Source organism: Populus alba, chromosome 18, assembly GCF_005239225.2.
Source record: "Populus alba chromosome 18, ASM523922v2, whole genome shotgun sequence".
Classification (NCBI taxonomy): domain Eukaryota; kingdom Viridiplantae; phylum Streptophyta; class Magnoliopsida; order Malpighiales; family Salicaceae; genus Populus; species Populus alba.
In genome coordinates this window covers 1699677-1722586 of record NC_133301.1, presented here as the reverse complement: position 1 = coordinate 1722586, position 22910 = coordinate 1699677, and the positions used below count along the sequence as shown (strand labels likewise).

Below are 22910 nucleotides of genomic sequence, written 5' to 3'. Positions count from 1 at the left end.
TGTCCTCACGTGCCTCCTCCTTGCGCTTATGCTCGAAGTGGTAGAGGCGGTATTGATGCCTCTTCAACCGTGTTTCGAGTGGTTGTAGCTTATGTATTTTAGTGATTTATAATATTTTGTTTGTTTTTGAAAAATATTGAATTGATATTTTTAGTGTATTTTTATGATTTTACTGTGTTGAGTTAAAAATTAAAAAAAATATTTGATATATGCTTTTAAATAATAAAACACTTCTAAAAACTAGGGGTGTTTGAAAGTTTGGTAATGATTACTTTTCAAAGTGTTTTTTTACTCAAAAATATATGAAAATAATATATTTTTTATTTTTAAAAAAATTATTTTTAATATTAACACCTCAAAATAATCTGAAAATATTAAAAAATATTAATCTAAAACTAAAAAAATAATTAATTTTTAAAATATAGAAATAAATAGGGCATTTTGTGGGGGGCTACACAAACCAAATTAATAATAAAATTGTTCTTGATCAATCATCAAGATACGAGCTTAAAAATAAAAATTAGAACCATTAAGAATGATAAAAATATCAGGGCTCAAAGCCCGCTTGCGAATTAAAAACCCATGTCCAATTTAAATTTGGTTTTTAAACCCAAACTCCCATTTCAAACTATAAAAATAAATAGGGAGGTAAATAAAATTATAAAAAGGTTTACAAAATATAAAAACATGAACTTTGAGCACATATCAACTTGCCACGCCAATTAATTCAGAAATAAAATCGAGCCCAGGATCTAGTTTCATTTTTTTTTCTTAAAAAAACCTGCAAATAGAAATACATTAATGAATAAAAAAAAAACAAACAACAACCACCTCACCATTAAAATATAATTGGTCTGGAATCCTATACCTAAGATTGCAAATTATGATCAGAAACAAAAAACAAGGCTAGTCAATGCTGACTTCATCAGTGACCTAATAAGCTCCTCGATGGTTTCTTTACAATATATATAGACACCTACTAGTTATATGACTCATATTATGTGAGAGTCAAATATTCTTATCTTCAGATAGATTTTTTTAACGTATTTCTGTAATTTTAAAAATTCAAATTTCAATAAAAAATTTTATTTATACATATAATCAAATAAATTGAGAGTTATGGATGTGAATAAATAAATAAAAAATTATTAATGATATCTAAAAATAAAACTTGAAAAATCAAGAGATAGATATAGATCAAAAAATTTAATATCAAAAGATATGACATTTACCGGATTGTGTTTGCTAAATTTTTTATTAAAATAATTTTTTAGTTAAGCAAATGATAATAAAAATAGAAACACAAATTAAATTGATCGAATAAAATAAAAAGAAAAAAACCATCATGCAAAACTGCACATATCAAAATATTTTTATTATATAAAAATAAAAAATATATATTTTCAAAAATAAAGTTTATTCATACAAAAGATATGTGTGTGTGTGTATGTATGTGTGAAAGAGAGAGAGAGAGAGAGATAGACTCTTTAAATTTATATACATAACTAAAAAAAATCATAATTTAAAAGAGGTTTCTTGAACAAAATAAAAGAGAATGGATAATAATTTAAATATAAATAAAAAATATAGAAAAAACCATTCATTACAAAAAAACAAAAAGCAAGATGTTATTAAGCTTGACAAGACAGGGCAGCCTGTCTTGGTCCATTTTATCTATACATATACAATTAGACCCCTAATTTTATTTTATTTTGTAATTGGGGCGTTCCATCCAATTTTTTTAGAAAAAAAAAACAAATGATATGTTTGATTTTCCTAGATTTTGGTCATTGGCAGAAAAGTTAAGGCTTGAGTGTTTTTTTTCTAAAAAACTATTTTTCAACTTATTTTTTAACTAGAATAGTTATAAAACACCATGAGAATTATAATAAACCTATTTATGGTCTTAAAAACCGCTCCAAAACAGAAATTAACCTAAATTCAAAAATCAACATGAACTTATATATGTTTTTTCACAAATTTTAAAAATAAAAACATCTAATATGAATTGTCCACTTGTAATAACTCGCCCCAACCTGCCATGTATTGTCCGTTTTGGGTCTTATCTCCCTCACTGTTTTGTTTCTAGTGATGTGGGTCCACTTTTGAGCCTAACGCCTTAAAACGTCATGGCAAGTTAGCAACTAGCATTACCAATAAGGTCAGTTATCAAATTCTCACCAACTTGATGTGGAATATTACAATTCACCTCTCTTAATAAGTCTGACGACCTTGTCGACGCAACTAGACAACTAGTGAAGTCGACTCTAATACCAAATATAATAGCTCAGCCTAGCTCAGCCCAACCTGCCATATATTGTCCGTTTTGGGCCACACCGCTCTCGTGATTTTGTTCTTGGTAACACGAGCCCACTTCTGAGCCTGACGCTCCAAAACGAGTATGACGATTTCGTAACTAGCAATACTAATAAGACGAGTTACCAAATCCTCACCCGCCGATGTGAGATATTATAACCATCATCAAATGAAACCATTTGACACAAATATAGTCTATTTTGATAGTCTAAATCAATGTCAATAATACTTTTTCTTTCTCTACTGCTGTAATCCAGCTACTCTCTCTCTTTCTCTCAATTTGAGACTAAAAAATAACAAAAATAAATTTTTATCTAAAATTGAATTGGAAAAATTTTGAGGTGTTGAAATTATATAATCTGCATAATTTTTAAAGTTCAAAGATCAAAATGCATTTTTTATGAAACCTATGACATGTTATCCATGTTTGATGTCTTTTATGTTTAGATCTTTTTTCTTTTAATTTTAAATTTTCATATAAAATTAAAATTAATTGGTTTTCAACAAAATCCTTGAAAAAAATTTATAACTAAATTGGAAAAAACATAAAATAATAACACAGAAGAACCTTGTACAATAAGAAGAGAGCGCATGTACCCACACTTATATGGTCAATCACCATTATACAATGATAAGAGCGCACATGTAGCCACACTCAGTAAAATAAAAAAAATTGTTACAATAAATTATAATATTAAATACCGAGATTAAGTCCGTTTGCACTTGAGGGTCTAGTTCAGTGGTTAACAACAAGGCTTGCCTTGCGATTGTCCCGAGTTCGATCCTATCTGTGCACCAGCCTATCACCCCCGCGGTGCCTTACTTACTTACTAGGCTTGCAGGATGTTCAGTAGGTCTGAGTATTAGTCATGGTGCGTGTAAGCTGGCCCGGACACCCCGGGTTACAAAAAAAAAAATTAAATTTAAACCCTCGAGCAGAGTAAATAAATTTAATAATCTCGAGTTTTATTGTATTCAATTAACCCCGATTGAATCCATTTTAAATTTCAATTAAACCATTTATATCAGAATTGAAATTGAAGATTAAGGATCCAATCACCTGTATCAGAATTTGAAAGACTAAATCTGAAGACAATACACAAAACGAGGACTGAAATATTCCTCAAATCGTGTGGTTCCAGTCGTGTTGAATTTTAGGCGGCGCACGTACAAAGTCCGATGGCGCTTGGTCTAGGCTCTAGCAGCTCTTTGATTAACCAGCCACGACGAATCTAGCGGTCCAACGTGTTCCAATCATCGGCGAGCAGTGGTTAGGCACCAACAGTGTCTCTCTCTTTATTGACTCTTTTAAGGCAAAGTCATCCGCATATTCTATTTTAATGTTTTAAACAATATTTTTTGTTTTTCTTGTCAACAGAAAAATGATTCAATCAATAGAAAGTAATTGTTTTTGTCTTTTGGAAGAATGTTAGTTTTTATTTGAATATTTGATCTTACGTATCATTATCTGCTGTTTAGTTTCTCTTTACGGCTCCTATCCCCTGAGAAAGAGCCATTAAATTTCAATAATCTTTTTTAGACGGTGAACAAGCAGTTTTTCAGAAGATAAAGAATTCCTGTTATATTTTCAGTTCCTGTCGATTCGAACGTATATTAAAAAAAAATATTTGAATTTATTTTAGTATATGATAAAAAAAATTATTTTAATTTTACCATTAAGTATTGAATTGACTAAAAATTAGGTTTAATATTTTTTTTAATTGTTTTTTATAATGTTATCAAGATCTGATGATCTAAATAAAAAATATAACAAGTTAACTTGAATTAATCCAAATAAATTCAATATGTTACAATCTTAATATTTTAAGAAAGATATTGTTTTGATTTTTTTAGTCAAGCTATATTTTTTAAGTAGTTATTTAAGTTATTTTTAAATATATAAAATTAATCAGATTATATCAAATTAACCTTTAAAAAAAAATTTAGGGTTTAGGATTTAGTACACAATTATCCAGTTTGGTAACCCTATCAGGACATAAGAGATATGGATAACATAGAAAAAAGGGTATGTCTTTTCCTGCCTTTCATGTTTTGTGCTATTATCTTCGTCTCTTTGACTGTTTATGTCCTCTCTGTCTGCGTCTTTTCTATCCTAACCAAACACTACCTAATACAAATACAAAGCCAATAAAAAACCCAATTGAGAACAAAATAGTTTGAGGACCCAATTAAGAATCAATGAATAGTTTGGGGACAAGTTCGAGGGAATCCAAAAATGGAAACTCATTTTGGCCGCATGTGAAACTTGTCAGCCGATTCCCTTACAAAGCAATGACAAGTGTAAGAACAAGGAGAAATAAACAGCCGTTATTTGACTGTCCAAAATTATAACAATTCAAGTTTTTTTTGTTTGTTTTTCTAGTAATTAATTGCAAAATAAGTTATTTAATGATGATTTCGGATTAATTATAAAAATTAAAGTTTTTTTTGTTTGTTTTTCTAGTAATTAATTGCAAAATAAGTTATTTAATGATGATTTTGGATTAATTAGCCCTTCATATTTTTGCAATATTTTATTCTCCCCTAAATTTACTACCTTTCCAAATAAATTAAGACTATTAATTGCTTCTTGCTTTACTTGGATACGCCACAAAATAATTGAAGCAAGTCTATAACTTTATTGCCACAAGTGAACAATCATGACATATTGACAAGTGAGCCCAGAGAGGTTTCTATAATTTGCCTGGTGTCATTAAACAAAAATAGTAAACAAAAGTATGCTGCCGGGGCATGTATGTAAATAAAATTTCCAAAAAAGTTAAATAATCTATTTTTCAAATCACACATGAACATGGGATTTTGGGCTAGATTAGGTGTCTATCTACATTTTTAGATTCCATAAAAGCATAATTTTCTAAATTATTGCTGGAAATGTTTTGATGTCTAATATTTTAATGACCTGTAATAATAATAATAATAACAGCAATAATAATTCAATTCATAATTAATATTTTAATTTGTTCTATAATTATTTTCAAGTTTGTCTTTTCATTAAAAAAACATCCAGAATTTTCTTGAAACCTGAGCAATTGCTTTTGCGTGCACGTTAAGCACGTGCAATCACAAAGCTAGAATAATTTAGTTTTATTGTTATTAAGATCATTTTTAATTTCTTAATTAAACATTTAAACAATAATATGTCAGTTATCAGATTAATAAATATAGATTGATAACACGTGCATGCATTGTTGTAAAAAGAAATTATCGACTTAGACATTATATGAACATCGACGAAGTATATCCATTCTATATAATCATCAATTATTATTGATCAATCTTTTCAATTTCTAACATAAATATATATATTTTTTAATTTAACTTAGTCTTCTAACCTTGTTTTATTATTTGGTTTCAGATATAAATATAACACAAATAGCATATTCTCTAAATTGAATATAACACTATGAACTCAAAAAATTTATCAAATTAATATAGCCTAAGTATCGATACTTTCTCTTATTTACCTGAATTAATATTTGATTTCCACCTTTTTGCAAAGACAAATGAAATTACCAAAATTTTTTATTTTTGCATGAAAAAAAAAAAAACATTTTTTTTAAAATCAAAACCATAATAAAAGTGGCCCCCACTCAAGAGAACGGATTTGAAAGGAAAAAATAAATTAAAATTCACGAGCACACAAAAAATCCGAGCAAAAGCAAAGCAGCGGACGGACGGGTGGATTCTTGTCCTTTTAAATACACACACCCTCTCTCTCCAAAAACCCAAAAAAAAAAAAAAAAAACGAAACGTTCCCCCCCTCCCCTTCTCTCTAAAAAAAAAAACCCTAATTTCAGAGTAAAATCACGAATAGCTTCAAAAACTAGAGAATCGAAATCTGATTTTTAAATAGTTTGTGTGTTTGACGGGTTTAAATGTTGTGAGATTGGAGTAATTAGAGTGGTAGATTTTGAAAGATCTGTCTGTATTTAATTAAATATAATTGAATTTTAAGTGTTTATTTATTAGAGAAAGAGATTAGTACTAATGGCGTCGTCAAATAGTGATAAAGAGCTTGAACAGCAGTTACTGGAAGCTGGAACCAAGCTTCTTAACCCTCCTTCTTCTCTTGATGACTTGCTCCCTCTTCTTGATGTAAGCTCTATTTTGTTTTTGTATTTTTTTGGTGGATTGTTGTTGACTTATGTAAATTAATGCATGGATTGGCTTTTGATTTTTTTTTTTAACGTGTTGTTGACGTTTGAATATTCCATTTCTTTAATGATGTTTTTTATATTTGTGTTAGGTTTTTGAAGTGTTAATGGTCGAGTTGTTTTTGGTATAATTGCATGCATGGATGGATTTCTCATAACGTGTTGTTGATGGTTGCAGATTCTGTTTCTTCAATGATGTTTTTTTATATCTGTGTTAGGTTTTTGAAGTGATAACGGAGGAGTTGTTTATGGTATAATTGCATGTATGGATGGATGGTGTGCTTTTGTTTTTGAGTGTGTTTTGATGGGAATTTGTGGAAGTTAGATAGAGGAATTGAGTGAATTTAGTGAGAGTTTTTTTGATGGGGCGGGGATTTTTGCGCTGATTGATTAGAAAAAGGTCCTGAGAGTGGGTTACTCGGGTTTGAAAGTTCAAGAAAGGTTTTCATTTCGTACGTTCTTATGTCACACTTGACACATGGTATAACATGTGTTTTGTGGGTGTGTTCCCGTGTAATTTTGAAGCATGTCCTTGCGCGGGTTTTTTGGCTTGTTGTTGGGGTGATAACTTGGGTTTCTGCATTGAATAATGTCTATTTTGGTGTTTGAGTTTGCGAGACCGTTGGAAATTCTGTAATTAGGTTATATGGTAGCTTGTCTGTTTCTAGGTATGTGCGCGCGTGCACTAGATTTTGAGTTTTAATTTGGGATTACTTTGGATATTGCATTTATAGCAAGGACATGTTAGTATAAAGGTCAGGAGATTTGTTGGAAGGGTCTATTAAATTTTGTACCTTATATTTTTTTTCTCATGCTTAATAGAAATTGTAGCTTTGCTACTATAAATAGTTAATGGCAGGATGGTTTTACAATGAGAAAATTGAAGTTATTAGATATCCACTGTGTTGGATGATATCAATGACTTCATTTAATGTTAATCAAGCAAATCGAAGTGGAGATTGAGAAAGAGAAGAACACCTAAAGACCGAATACCACATCGCCCAGTTGGTTTGATGGAAAGTTTTGTTAGAGAATAATTGGTGGGATCAAGTAGGATTTCTATCTATTGTCTCCTTCAAAAATGGAGATTATAGTAGTTGACTATTGCTGGTTTTCCAATTCAGGCGAGGCCAACTGCATGCTTGTGTTGCTGATTGCATTGCAGTTTTAGCTCCCTGAGGATGTGTGAAACCGTGAACGGTGATATAAAGTTGTTTAGGGTGCGTGAATGACCTTTTCCTTCCAAATAAGCATAAAAGTCAATTCACATAAATACTTTCTGTTAATGCTTGCCCTTTTCCATTGAAAACAAGAGGAGCGATGTTATAGCTTGCCTTTTCTTGTCTCTCATTGTTAGTTAATATGACGACACTCTTCAACTCTTCTGATTTTGTAACTTTGTGATGCTTTGATAAAGCTTTGGTGAATTTCTTTCATGGTGCCTATGGTTTCTCTATGGGCAGTATCCTTTAATGAGTTTTTTCTTCAGTAAAATTATTTCTTTCTATGATTGTAGTTATTTCTTTAACTGTACTTTCTCCATGGCCACTATCGACACCTGACACTGCACTGTTATGAATCTCATGATGCAACTTTGAGCCTGGATGTTGAGCCTCTGGTGTATCTTAGGCATTCACACCTTACAAACAGCTGTTCAAAATGCATAATGTTTTCTGTGTTTTTTCTGTGTTTGAACAAAAGTTTTCTTTTCTCTATTCACTCTGGTATGAAGCAGGTAGAAAACTAGCAATATTTATCATGGACATGCATGTATTTACGTGTCTTCACGTCTGCTGCATTCTTACTGATAGGTTTCATTTCTTTGGTTTTCTTTTATAATCGGGTGTTACTTGGCTTACAAGCTACTGTATGTTGTCCGAGTGTCATTATGTTTGTGGGGTAGAGCAGGAGGAATCAGTTTGAGATTATTTGACCTTTCTATAATATGATGAATTACCCCCCAATGAAAATAGAGGCATTATGTTCCTCTTGATTTTTCTTTGATATGTTGGCAATTAAAATCTCAATTTCCTACCTGTAATTTTACTGTGAGATTTAAACAATTTTAAGTTATTCATTTGCTCATATCATTTCTTCTTCCCTGTTGTGTAATTGTAGCAAGTTGAGAATTGTTTGTCAAAAGTGGAGCAGTCGCCTTTAAAATCAATGCAAAATGCACTCTCTCCTTCGCAGAATGCTCTGGTCACAGATCAACTCTTTAGGCATTCAAACATTGATGTGAAGGTTGCCGTTGCCTCATGCATTAGTGAGATAACAAGAATAACTGCACCAGACGCACCTTATGATGATGATCAGATGAAGGTCTGTGGTTTTTGACATCTTATAATTTTTAATGGCTTTAGAACTTATGCTGTATTGTTACCTTATCTTGATCATACTTTCTGTTTTTTCATCTTCTTCAATTTCATGGGCACGCAGGAAGTTTTTCAGCTGATTGTATCATCATTTGAAAATCTAGATGACAAATCTAGTCGGTCTTATGTTAAGAGGGCCTCGATTCTTGAAACTGTTGCGAAGGTTAGGTCGTGTGTGGTGATGCTGGATCTTGAATGTGATGCACTGATAATTGAGATGTTTCAGCACTTCTTTAAGGCTGTAAGGTATGGAAGAATATCTTCATTGGAAAGGCTATGTATGCTGTCTTGTTGATTTTGGTGGCTTCCTTTCATCTTTTTGAATTTCAGTTGCTCCCTTTCTGACTTGTTGAATTTCAGTTGCTTCCTTTAGCTATGTGCCCTGAAAATTACCCTGAAGATTATATGTTTTTTGCAAGAAATATTATGCTCAAATATGCTTCTCCCTTTTTGTTTGATTGTCTTCTGAGTCTCACATGCATGATTGTGGCTGGCTGGCCTTTGAGGCTTTGGGTGACGTAGCATTTTTAGAGATCACATAGGATTTCATTTGGCATTGATATAAGGATTACTTTTGGTCTTGCTGTAGTAATATAGGTAACGTGGGGGGTTTTTGAGTCAATTGTTTGATTTAATCTGCAAAATGTCAGCATATGTGATGCTTAATGTTATATTTTGTGATGAATTTCGAGTCCAACATGGTCCATGGCTACACTATGGAATGTGTAATGGGCTCAAAACCATATATATTGATAAAATTATCTGCTCTTGCTTCTTAATTGAGCTGATACCTTTATTTTATGTGTGTAGTTCCAAATGAACATTGCTGGTGTGCTGTGTAATGTTATATGAATCAGGAAATGATTGTCTGTTGAATGGTGACTGTTTAGTCTTTAATTTGTTTCTATTGATGGTTTATTCTTTTCTTCAGGGATTATCATCCGGAAAATGTCCTTTCATCAATGGAGACCATCATGTCCCTTGTCTTAGAAGAAAGTGAAGATATCTCTGTGGAATTACTGTCGCCCCTTTTAGCTAGTGTGAAAAAGGGTGATGAGGTGAGCTATCTCTATCAGGGCACAAGCACTGTGTTTATTTCCATCCGTTTCCGTGAATGAACTAACCATTTCTACTGTTTTGCAGGAAGCTCTACCTGTTGCCCAAAAGTTGGGAGAGAAAGTACTGGAAACCTGTGCTACGAAGGTTAAACCTTACTTGATACAGGCTGTGAAATCTTTGGGTGTATCTTTACATGACTACAGCGATATTGTTGGTTCAATGTGCCAAGAAATCTCTGGTACCATTGAGCAGAAAGATGTCCATGCTGGTGATGAAAATAAGGTAAGCTTGTTGTGCTACTAAAGATAACATTCTAGTTGTGGTGCTAATTTAACCACCCATTTAATGGTGTATCTTGTGCTGCCATCATTAAGCTGTATTTAATATATCTAGTGGCATTGCTGTTTATTTTCCAGATGATTTAATGAAGATTCTCAACTGTTTTTTGCTACTTCATTCCTTATTACTGAATTTTAATTGACTGAATTGGCACATCATTTATCGAGTGTATTAGATATCCCAATATTCATTGTTGCACCACATAAGTCAAACTGCTACTATTAGTGTTGATGAGAAGTCTTTTGATAAGTGCTTGGCATAAAGTTTTTGTTTTGTGTATTGCCTTGTATTTAAGATATCTATTGCTGAAAAACCACGAACTCTAGTAGATTGGTTCCATCCTGACTGCTGCTGTGCCAGTACGGAATTGCATCCTTCAAGCAATTGGCTCATCTGTGACTTTGTGTATGTTGGCTCTAATAAAAATTTGATTTGGAAGTTTTTTGGTTTTTTATTCTGATGTTTTTTTGTCAACAGTTTATTGTGCATCGAATCTAATCGAAACTGGTAACTAAGTGGTATTTGGTTGTTGCTGGGAGTTGTTTACTGGTTCAATATTTTTTTCTTACGGTCCAAATTCGATTTCTCATAACATGCGCTTGACTTGTTGCAGGCTGAAGAGAGCAAGCCAGCTGGGACATTGTCAGCTGCTGCTGCTCAGGCATGGCACCTTCCCTTCTAATTTTTTTTTTTTATAATTTATATTTATTTTTGGGTTTTTGTTTTTCTCCAGGTTGATGAAGAGGAAACAACAGAAGTGGCCACTCCTAAACAAGCTGATCCTGCAAATGACAAATCTCCAAAGTCAGCTGTGAGCAATGGTGTTGCTCAGACCGGGGAAGATGACTCCTTGGCAGATTCATATTCCTTGAAGAAGCAGGAGGATAATCATACTGATCAGTTGAAAAACATTGATATGCCAAGTAATGGCGAACCTGCCATTTCAGATGCTGAAAAGGTAGTAAACACAGAAAGTGAGGCAGAGCAGACAAGCAAGAAGAGTGCTGAGAAGTCTCCAACAAAATTGATGGAGCCTTCAGAGAGTTTTCCTGCTGGCCCTGAGAAGGAAGCTGAGGAATTGCCAGATGATAAAATTCACGGCGAGGATATTCCCAGTTCTCATAAAGATCAATCTGTTGAAGAAGCAATATCTTCTGAGAATATAAAAGAAACTGTCACTCAGCCTTCCTCACCTAAGGCATCAGAGGGGGAGTCTGTACCTGTCGCTTCCCCATCTGTTGGCGAAAGCCCTCCTGATGAAAGTGTTTCCAAAAAGGGTGGACGATCAAAGAAAAAGGAGAGCTTGAACAAGCATTCTGCACCATCTTCTGATGATGTTCCAAAAAAGGTATCCGATGGAACAAGTGACTCAGAAGTAAAATCGCAAAAACACTCTGGAAAGAAGGCATTTGCTGGGACTTCCAGTGAGGATAAGACACCAATGATGACAGATGCATCCAAGAAGGAAAGCGGCATCACTAGTGAACCAGAGGCAAAATCGCTGAAGCAATCATCAAAAGAGGTGGACACATCCAAGAAGGAAAGCGACACTGCTAGTGAACCAGAGGCAAAACCACCAAAGCAGTCATCTAAAAAGTTGGACTCATCCAAGAGGGAAAGTGACACCACTGGTGAACCAGAGGCGAAACTGCCAAAGCAGTCATCTAAAAAGGCGGATGCATCCAGGAAGGAAAGCAATACCACTAGTGAATCGGAGGCAAAACCGCTGAAGCAGTCATCTAAAAAAGTGGATGGAAGTAGCAGCAATGATGGGTTGTCTTTAAAGCAATCTGAGGATAAGAAGCGTCTGAGTCGTGGAAAAGCAGCTTCAGAAAAGCATGCAACCAAAAGTTCAACTAAAGATGATGACAAAGTACTAGCTTTCTTTGCCATTACTTGTGATTTTACTGTTTATTTGCTAAGTCCATTAATTAATAAGTTTTTTGTTGTTGTTATCATGATTTATTTAGGAAAAGACCCCTTCAACCAAGTCAGCTGCAAAATCAGCAAAAGAGGAGCAACACTTGGAGGAGACCCCTGTGACTAGTACCAAGAGGAAGCGTGGTGATGAAAAAGTATGTGTTCTTTATACCTACAGTCATACATATCTGCAACAATTGATTCTTATTTGGTATTTCAGTTTGTAGCTTATCAGGTATGAGTGGTTTACTTACTGAACCATAGATAGACAGTACTGATGTGATGCCCATTTAAAATGTTTTTGTTTTACCAAATTTACAATTTTATAGCATCTAATTGTCAAAAGGAAACATTGGAATTTTTTGGTTAAATTTCCACGATACTTCCAAATGGTTATTTTATATGTTAAATCACACACTATGTTCCCTGTCCTGTCCCCTATATTATTCTTTAACGTTCTGCTTTCTAGTATTACAATGTATGGTTGAATAAATACATATCTCAGCTGTATAACATGTGTTTCTTTTTTGGGTTCTGTAGCCTCTGAATTTAAAATACCTTTGTGTATGCTACTTTGGCTTGGAGACTTGTTCTTTAGGATTATTTCCTAATTAAGTGATAATTGTGGCAGGGATCTGATATTAAAGAATTTGATGAAAATGTGGTTGGTTCAAAGGTTAAAGTATGGTGGCCAAAAGATCGCCAGTGAGTTCTCACCTCTTCTTGATTTTGTTAGTAATGCTTTCATTAGTTATTGTTGAAGGCTGATGTTTGTACCATTATTGAACTGGTACTTGTGTATATGTGCGTGTGTGTACTTAATAGCCTTTCTTTCAAAATTGTGATATGATCGTTATTTCAACCTGGCTGTTTTTCTTCATATTATAGCATTTTATCTTAATGCATTTGAATTGAAGTTCAGGCTACACAATTTTATTTCTCGTGCCAAGCAGTTTTCTCCAATCATGGGCACCCCTTTGGCTTCAACCACCTCACTTGTGGGCCTCTCCTTATTGTTGAATAAAATTTTACTTATCATATTTAGCCCTAATTTTCCTTCTCTCATCGGCCAAAAGTACATTGCACTCTTCACTATGCATAGAGAGTTCTCATGTTCCTTGTGTGATTTTGCAGATTTTACGAGGGTAAAATTGAATCTTTTGACCCGATTAAGAAGAAGCATAAGGTATGACCTTTATTAAGGATGCCTGGTCTTGATTGTCAATATAAGTTAAACATGGGTGTAGAATTTGGGTTCTTGCTTTTATTTGGGTCTTGTCTGTTTTCTGGAAGGACTAATTTTATTTTATAACCTTCTGCATGTGAGGACATGAATACTTACAGGTCTCTGTGTTTTTGACTAATTGAAAGAAGAAAAGATAGGGTTTTCTGTCTGAGTTAAATGTCTTCTTACTTTTCTAGGTTGTATATACCGACGGCGATGAAGAAATTTTAATCCTCAAAAAGCAAAGGTTTGAGCTTATTGATGATGACTCTGAGTCAGAAGAGGTGGGCGGCTACCTGGCTTGTCTCCTATTATATTTTCAAGATTTCGTCATTTTGTGCTAAAACATTTCATTTACAGGAAGAAGCAACTGATCACCCAAGTCCTGAAACCTCTTCTGAAGCGTATGTGCTCTTTATTGTTGTATATTGGCTTCTCAATTGACAGTTACATTATGTTTTTAAACTTCTGATTGTTTCCCCCTTGTGACCTGTGTAACCCTTAAATGATATGAAATACAGAGACTGTGCTCTTCAAATGCAGGCCTCAGCTTGGTGGCTTGCGTGATCTGAAATATATCCCCTGATATGGTTTAATTTTTTTATGATTTTAAACAGGCCCCTGAAGAAGAGAATGAAAACAAGTTCTGATAAGTCATCTAAGCAAGGAAAGGTGGATGCTTCCCCAAAAAGGTTTGTTATAACTCTTCTGAAGCTATGCCAGTTTCATTTGCTGGGTTTCTAATAAATATTTAATCAATAGGGGCAGCGGAGCATCCTCCAGCAAATCCAAAATTGCATCTGCAAAATCAGGAGGAAAGTCTAAGGAAGCCGGTAAAACTGGTGGGAAATCTGTAGATGAATCGAAAGTTAAGAAATCAGATGATCGTGGCAAAACCAAGGATCATACCCCTAAAAGTGGAAGTAAATCTGACTATGCTTCAAAAACCGCCAGCAAATCAAAAAATGACAACCTTGTGACATCCAAGACTAGCAAGTCCAAGGACGATGGCACAAGCACTCCCAAAATTTCAAAGTCCAAGCATGAGACCCCAAAGGTTTCATCCTCTAGTGCCAAGGGTAAAGCCTCAAAAAGTGGTGGCAAATCTGATGTCAATGGTGCTGGAAAGTTGAAGCCTGGCTCATCTAAGGTGAAAGAAATTGATGATGAAGAGACCTCAACAGATTCAGAGAAAGTGCAGCAAAGTGCGAAGGTGAAAACTGGAAGCTCATCCAAAGGAGGGAGTGAGGCTAAGAGTGGGAAAAAGCGGCGAAGAGTTTGAAGTTGAAGATCTCTCCTTAACCGCCGCCTGGAGTTGTTTCTTGTCCCCAACACCATGGACCTTGATTGCCTAGCTCTCTTTGACGTCCGTCCCAGAGTAGTTGCGGCCACACAGTAAGCCATGCATTTGGTATTTATTACCATCTTTGATGCGATCCCAAGTCATTGGCTTAAGTTTGTTAGTCTAGTTAATGGTTGCCTGTAGGATTAGGTTTCTTCTATTTTGGTTTTAGATGGTATCTATGTTGTTTGGGGAGCGACAGTAGAGAATAGATCGAGTTAGCTTGTTGAAATAGATGCCTTAATAGATAATGACAGATCCATGAACATTGCCATTGCTATGCCGTCCTCAATTCACTATTGGATCATTCTGGTCGATAAACCTCCGTGTGTCTCTGCTGGCTATAAAAAATCTACTTACAGGAATTCTAAAAATCTCGGGAAGGCCGTGTGGCACAATCGTTTTGGTTGTCATCGTTGTGTTCATGAGCTCGACTGATTCTAGTCTCTGCTTGCTCAAAATACCAAAAATTCAAAAAGAACATCATGGGGGTAGTGGTGGTACTTGTGCTAGAAGATTATTTAGGGTAAATTTTTAAGCAATGGTTTTGTTTTGCAAGTGGTTTGCACAAGATGAGAGGATATAAGAGAGAACATGATGAGCTTAGGCCCTGCTTGGGATTTTGAATTCGGTTTGCATGGTTTTGAAAAAAAGCATTAAATCTAAAGCTTTATCAAAATCAAGGTTTTAAATGTATTGTGTTCTTTAAATTATCAAATGCTTAGATTTTGGCTCAACTTGTTATTTAGCCAACTCAAGCACAATAGCATGTACATAGAATCTGTCTGTCCATTTCACTTCGGTATCTAGGTATTTTTTTTTTTTAATTTATATATAGGGTTTTATATATTTACATTTCAAATTTTTGTTTTTCAAAAGCTAAAATAATTTGTTTTTCCATTCATGTAAAATTTCATTTCACAATAATTTTAGCTAAACACAACAAAATATGTATTTTTTTTTCTACTTGTTTTTTTAAAGCTGTAATTAAAAGTATTTTTTGTAAGCAGTAACCACAATAGCTACTATAATGCTAAAATACAGGTTTGGGTGGATTTGGGGCTAGATGGTCAATCCCCACTTCAAGGTTCGGGTGGACTTTCATTTCCAGAGAAAACCATAGACGTTTTCAATTCCTAACCCAGCCGGATATCCTTTGGTTCGTGGGCTATTATGTCCAATATAAGTAAAGCTTAGAATTATAAAGCTCTCGGGCCATCAAAAAATAGAGAAAGGAAGAGAGACCCTCTTTTCCAAACCTCGACGCTTCTTGGATTGGATGCGTCCTCTGGGATTTTGTTTCTGTTTTCTTTTCCGAGGCTAATTATATCGCATATTGAGACTAAATCTCTCTGTGTTGATCATGGAGGAGACATGCAAATTAAGAGAATGAATGATGCTCATCTTGGTCTGGTAATTCACTTCCTATCTGAGCTTGAGAAGCCATTGACAAACACCGATGTATTATTATAATATTCTTGTTACGGCGGTAATTAAAAATATATTAAAATAATATTTATTTATAATTTTTTAATTGTGGTAGCGGAATAATTTAAAATTATAAAAAAAATATTAATTTAATGTTTCTAAAGTAAAAAAGAAATCAAAAAACAGGTTATAACGACAAAAATAAACCCTAGTACACCGGATATCTAAGAAGCAAAAGCCAACAAACTCCTTGTCGGATCCCATTAAATCTTATATTATTGGACGAACACTTTCAACACGCCAATACATTGATACATTTCTAAAGTAGCCACAATTGACTTCCAACGGCAGTGTTATTATTAAATTGGATCCAAGGCGTAGAATTTTCTCTCTAGGCGTCCTTGCAGTGATGATGCCTCAATATTGCATACCACTGTGCCCAGTACACAAAAATATGTTGTGCCTTATCCAAGTTCTTCTCTCGTTAACAGTGACTTCCTTTTGACTTCTTTTCCTTTTTATTTAATCCTTTCGCAGCCACTCGCTCCCATTCAGAGATCAAGTAGTGTTTTGTCCACTTGTTTTCTTCTTACAGAATCATATTGCTCCAATATTAATATTCATCTGGACAATCATATGGTAGCTATAACTTTCGTGACCACCGGCCCCAATCCCCACATGCAACAGCAACTTGCTTCCTCCTGCTTAGTGGAGTGCCGCTTTGTTTGTTGGTTGATGTTGAAACTCTGATTCCAATTCCCTTTTCGTCTCTCTCAATTTCTTGCACTTTCTTCGGGGGTAAATGATCTCATTCTCCATTAATTTGTTAGTCAAATGTTACTGCAAATTAAGCAAAGTGTTTAGTGATGCGTGTATCTTCAAAGAGCATGCTAGATACCACGAACCACTTGGTAACCAAGAGATTGTATATTCTCCTCCTATGATGAATATTGAATGGTTGGAGTCATGCTTTAAGTGGGTTGGTGGTGAACTTACGGCTAATTCTTCATGTATCTTTAGAAGCTTCTGTCCCCGTATAGTGTGATGAGAGAGTCTAAAAGGGAATTTTGTGGGATGAGACGCGGTGTTGTTGATGGAGCTAGATGTAAGTGAAAGCTATGTATTCATTGCCACCATTTATATATATAGTGTATATACGAAGATGCTGCTAATTAGTAGAGGCATTATCGTTGAGCAACCAATCCTAAAGTGCCTTGATAATAATTTCATCTTGATTAGTGGGGTTTTTCATGCCTTGGTTGCATAGATTCTAGACATCAAGCACACGCTTTTGAGAACTTGAATAGTTAACATCTACTTGATTTAGTATGTATCAAGCATGTGTTCTCAAGTGATAATGTCATTAGCTCACGAGAGCTTTGAATTTACACGTATAACACCAATTGTGGAGCAGATTTAACCACAATTTTGGACAGAAATTAGGTTGTGGTTTGTCAATGTCAAGATCGTTGGTGTGATCCTGAAAACTATTCGATCCATGTATATTGGATAATGATAAATGACACACGGATCAAGAAGATGAGCAAACATGATGTGGGTGGAAATTAAGCCCCCATGGAGATCTTCAGAGCAAGGTGGTTTAGTTTAGTTGTAGGAGCTCGATAAAGATTTCAATTCCTTGAGAATTAATGTAACGCAGGAAGGTTGGAGAAGACAAGTCTCTTCGAAGTCTGAACATGAATTATAATTTTGAAAAAAAATCTCAGATTAGCTACCAAATCATCTACCTATCATCAACAGAATCTCCAAGCTAATAATTTCTTCAATCAAATACCCAATTTATTAATTGTATTAGAATCCCTCAATTGAGAATCCCCATCCATACTGGATAATAATTTCTGTTGCAAGGAATTTTTTATGCAATAAGATAACTACTTTGAACATAAATTTGTAATGATTTTTAAATGGCGATCCAGTTTAAGGAATTAATTATAATATGCGAGAGATCCAATTGAGAAGCCTTGTTGTTTGAAAAACGCGTCAACAATCAATAGATATTAGATGTAAAGTTTGAAAATTAGTTTGGATTTCTTTTAGTTATCAAGATCATCCAGAAAGTAATTTCTTCATGACTTTCTTACCATTTGTAATGGTTTTGGATGGGAGTTTAATGGAGGAATTATTTTGAATTTTAGTAGGTGGATGAAGAAACCGACTTGAGTTTTTTCTTTCTTTCTTGATGATTACATTGAAAATCAAACATAGTTGGGGCCACTTTGGGAGAAGTAAGTCTTCTAGCACATATCTTTAGTTGGATGTGCCCATGTTGCTATCAATTCTTTTTTTTTTTTTTTCCTTTCTTTTCCATGCAGAGAATTACATATTTCTATAAATTAATTTTATTTTCTCTTATAAAATATGATAAGTAAAGATTCATAAAAATATACATGTTTATAAGTTTGAGATTTACACTTTTAATCACCAGGCTGATAAATGACACATAACATAAAATAAAATTTCAAAAATATATCATTTTACAAATTTAATGGATCATTAAATGTATCTAAAAATTCAAAACTCAAGTACAACTTACCCTTCATTGGTCCCTCGTGCATCATGTGGTCTATTGTTATACCAACTCAGGATAGGTGGCATAACTTTCAAGAAGTTTAGTTGATCAACTTCCTCATGATGTAGTAGTCTCTAAATTAATTATGGGATGGCCACATAACCTAATAACCTAATAAAGCAACACTACTAGGTAGAAGGATTGACATTTTCAAGACATAAATTCTAAACATAGTAATAAATCAACACTATCAGGTAGAAGGATTGATGTACCCAAAAACATAAATCATGAACATAGTTACACTTGAAGACACGAGCATAGATAGATATATTCTGATATTGAATTAATCTATCAACTCTTTGTACGAGCAGTACTTCATCTCACCCCTTCTTGTCATGATTGAGCTTATAAAATAGAGTTAGAGATGCTCATACATAGTAGCTAACTTACAAAATATCACTCATTATACTTAATAGTGAACCACCAACCATTAAGAGTTGTTAACCTAAATAATTGTCACTAAATTAAGTATAACAATATTTTTTCTATTTTTCCATTATTTTCATGCAAGTTAGCGTAATTCATGGCTATATAAATATCGATGAATCACTAAGCAAAGTCATGTTCTAATTTTCAAATTTCTCAATGCATATTCTTCTTCTTCTTCTTCTTTGATCATTAGATCTCTTTTAATTAAATTCTCCAAACACAAACACTATATAGTTTCTATGGCTCCATTCATCATACATCTTAGTACTTAACTCAAGCGCCAAAGATCCTTCAAGTCTAGCATAAATTTGTTCAACACTTGATGTACGAATTTTAAAGGGGAAGTTATTTTTCCATAATTATTTTTATTTTAAAATATTAAATATTGTGTATAATAATTTTAGAAATTAATCTCTAAAACAACTCTACAATTAATTTAAAATATCTCTCTCTTTAAGACAGATATAGACAGAAGGCGAAGCAAGAAAGAAAAAATAAAAAGGATCAAATTAAAGAAAATTGTTTAAAAACGTTAAAAATTTTCATTATTTTATATAAGGAAGAGACTAGGAAAATTTTCCTTGCAGGGGCCGGGCCCCCCTGCCTCCGCCACTAGATATAGAACTAACATAAATAAAACTATTTAACTAGTATTTCAATAGAAGATCATAGATAATAAATACAGATATAGAATTATAATTTCCTTTTTTGAAAGTCCTATCTTCTCTATGCTCTATACTTCCTTTTTCTTAGCTCCGGCGAAGTCACAGGTGACTGCGATCTTCAAGTTCAACGCCCTATTCACAGCCTTTCAACCCATTAACCAGATTTTCTTTACAGAAACTGGTTTGCTAGTCGTACATGCTAGCTGAGGTGCACAGCATATGCTTCTCTCGTTTTGAAAAAAATATTAATCTCTCTGTAGATTTTCCCTCTAACCTAGCTCGTCGTATAATATTATGAATTCAAAGGATCATATAAAATCAATACATGTCATATGGGGTTGCGATCCCCAACCAATCAAGATTCCTTGTCTAAGGTTCCCAGTGACATGGAGTGTGGCCATAGGTGAGAAGCAATAAGCAGTCTTGTCTGCAACTGAGGCAGCAATATTTATATATATACAAACTATTTATTTTTATATATAAATTAAACGAATAATGTTGATTTATTTTTTCCTTTCTCCCCCCCCCCCCACCTAATATCTTATATAACTTTTTTTTAAAATTTTTATCCTTAAAGGTATTTCAGCACAAAATTCAAGTTATTTTGGACCAGAGCATACCTACTCGCTAAATTGGACTGCAGCTCATGTATTTAAAATTAAGATTATGTAATCATTTAGTAGGTGGTCTAGTGATAAAAGTTTGAGACTAAAAGGTTTGTTTTTCCTATAGTCTCAGGTTCGAACCCTATGGTTGCTAATAGATAGCCACTGGAAGCTCACATGGTTGTTAATTTTAGAACCCGTAGAATTAGTCGAGGCGCGGGTAAATTGGCTCGGATACCCATGTTAATAATAAAAAAAAGACTGTTGATAATTAAAAATTTTAATAAAATCTTTCCTCAGGATAAATTAAAAATGGCTTTTATTCTCCACATATCAATAAATTTTTTTTTTGCTAAAAAGATTATGAGATTTAAACAGGTATGAGCATTACCCATCATGATTTACCTTTTTTTGTTCATCGATCATGGCTAATTTGTTACCATGTATAAGCATCTCTCAAGCCATCTTAATTCTTACCATGTTCTTCTTGCATAATTTACTGAATTAAAAAAATAAAAAATAAAAAAGGGATGCTTTAATTTTTACGCCAGTTTTTTGGTTCATCATGGCTTTAAAATTAAGAGGTTGATACATTTTTCTCATCCTCTTATATCTTAAAACCTCAAATAATTAGATTGTATTTTTTTTTTTATCAATTCTCTATTATAGGCATTACATTGCTTGAGAGATAATTAATTCAATCTCATTATTCTCATGGCCATAAAATTGTACAAAAAAATAAAAAAACCCATTACATTTGCGAGATTGTAGCCTTAGATCAAGTTGTGAATTCAGATTTCATCGTCTCCAAATAATTAATTTATTTTAGTACTAAAAAAATAATCTCCAAAGCTATTTGAACACCGAAACAAAATTAATTTCACATGAACGAAAAACTTTCACTTTCATAAAATCAGAGCAAGTGCTATACATGTTCCATGAGAAGAGATGAATAAGAATACACATATCACACAATGATCAAGAACTTTTTCCTCTGAAAATAATCGTAAACAAATTTATATTGTACCAAAATACGTGCTTGCCTTAACTATATATATATATACACGAGTGGTCCATGACCTTAAGCTTAAAATGTACCAAAATATGTGCTTGCATGCCCTAGCTATATATGAGTGGTCCATGACCTTCTCCTTCCTCCATATCCTAAGTTGCAAGCTTTGAAGTTTTTAAATGAGGAAAGAAAAGGTAGATAAGTGGGTCATTAGAGGCTTTAAAGGCGTGGTCTCTGCTTCCCATAAATTCATACTCTTTCCAGTCTGTTTGCACTTATTTATCAATTCGCACAGTATTTGGAGCACCTCGTCCTTTCAATGTATCGATCGCATGTATAAAATTGTTAGAATGCATGGACAGTTAATTAATATGAAATTCTTTCAATTAATTAGTTGTTATAAAACATTTAATTTTCTACAGATGTGGGGATTAAACACATTAATTTGGATGGAAATAAAAGAAAAAAGAAAAAAGAAAAATAAAAAGAGAGAAAAGGCATTAGATCGATCATATGGTTCAATTATTTCAAAAAATATAACTTATACAACCGGATTTCCTCTTTATTTTTGGAAAACTTCCATTCCATCTCTCCTTGTATTCTACACTTACTGCCCTTTTATATATATATATATATATATATATATAGTAAGAAATTCATATGGCTAATGATAAATCGAAAGGTTACCTCGTATATAGTTAGCTAATGATAAATCGAAAGGTTACCTCGTAGTTAAATGAGTGTGAAAACGCTCATGATTATTAGGGTTTAAAGCCTCTCCATGAAGAACAGAGTCAAAGTCCTCACAAAATTCTCAGTTTATTGTCGATATCTTATAAATTTTTAATCAGATCGGAGAGGTAAATTAGATATCATATAGATCCAAAAGAGTTTATGCAAAGAAAAAAAATACTACACACACACACACACACACACACACACACACCTAACAATAATTAAGATAAAAAAGAAATGTCGTGTATAAGCCTGTCTAGTAGCCAACAAAAGGTTCCCCTCGAGCATCACTAAGCACTGAATCTCCTTCTGACCCTTCTTCAAATCCAAGTTTTCTTGAAGAGAGGGTGGCCCAGATCGCAAAAAACTTAAAAAAATGTCACTCCATGGAGTTTGAAGATGGAAAAAGGGACATAAACGGAAAAGAAAAGGGTTAAAGAGATGAGAAAAAGATAAGACTGGGACGGTTGGTCCCCGCCCACAGCACTGTACATAGGTTGTATTTATTGAAAAGGTTGCCTTCTACTTGGGTTTTGATTATCTGCTTTGCCCTTGTTCTACAGCCTCAACACTCAACAGGGTAAAACTGTAATAACCAGCCAGAATTTGGCACCATGTTCAATTTGATTTCTCAGTCAAGTTGAAGACAGAGCCGTTTGTTCATCTACTTTCTTACTGATAATTTTATTTTTAAG

The 22910-nt window shown here is 33.6% G+C and overlaps 1 protein-coding gene across 1 annotated transcript; it reads left to right on the top strand.

Annotated features, from left to right (window-relative positions):
- The first annotated feature begins 6067 nt into the window (after positions 1-6067).
- LOC118051113 (sister chromatid cohesion protein PDS5 homolog C) lies at positions 6068-15125 on the top strand. Its single transcript, XM_035061664.2, has 14 exons — positions 6068-6432; positions 8610-8813; positions 8931-9112; positions 9798-9924; positions 10010-10207; positions 10878-10925; positions 10998-12137; positions 12235-12339; positions 12816-12889; positions 13319-13370; positions 13607-13693; positions 13770-13813; positions 14027-14101; positions 14172-15125. The coding sequence occupies exons 1-14, from the start codon at positions 6325-6327 to the stop codon at positions 14689-14691; spliced, it is 2964 nt and encodes a 987-aa protein (XP_034917555.1). The 5' UTR covers positions 6068-6324; the 3' UTR covers positions 14692-15125.
- Positions 15126-22910: the final 7785 nt, after the last annotated feature.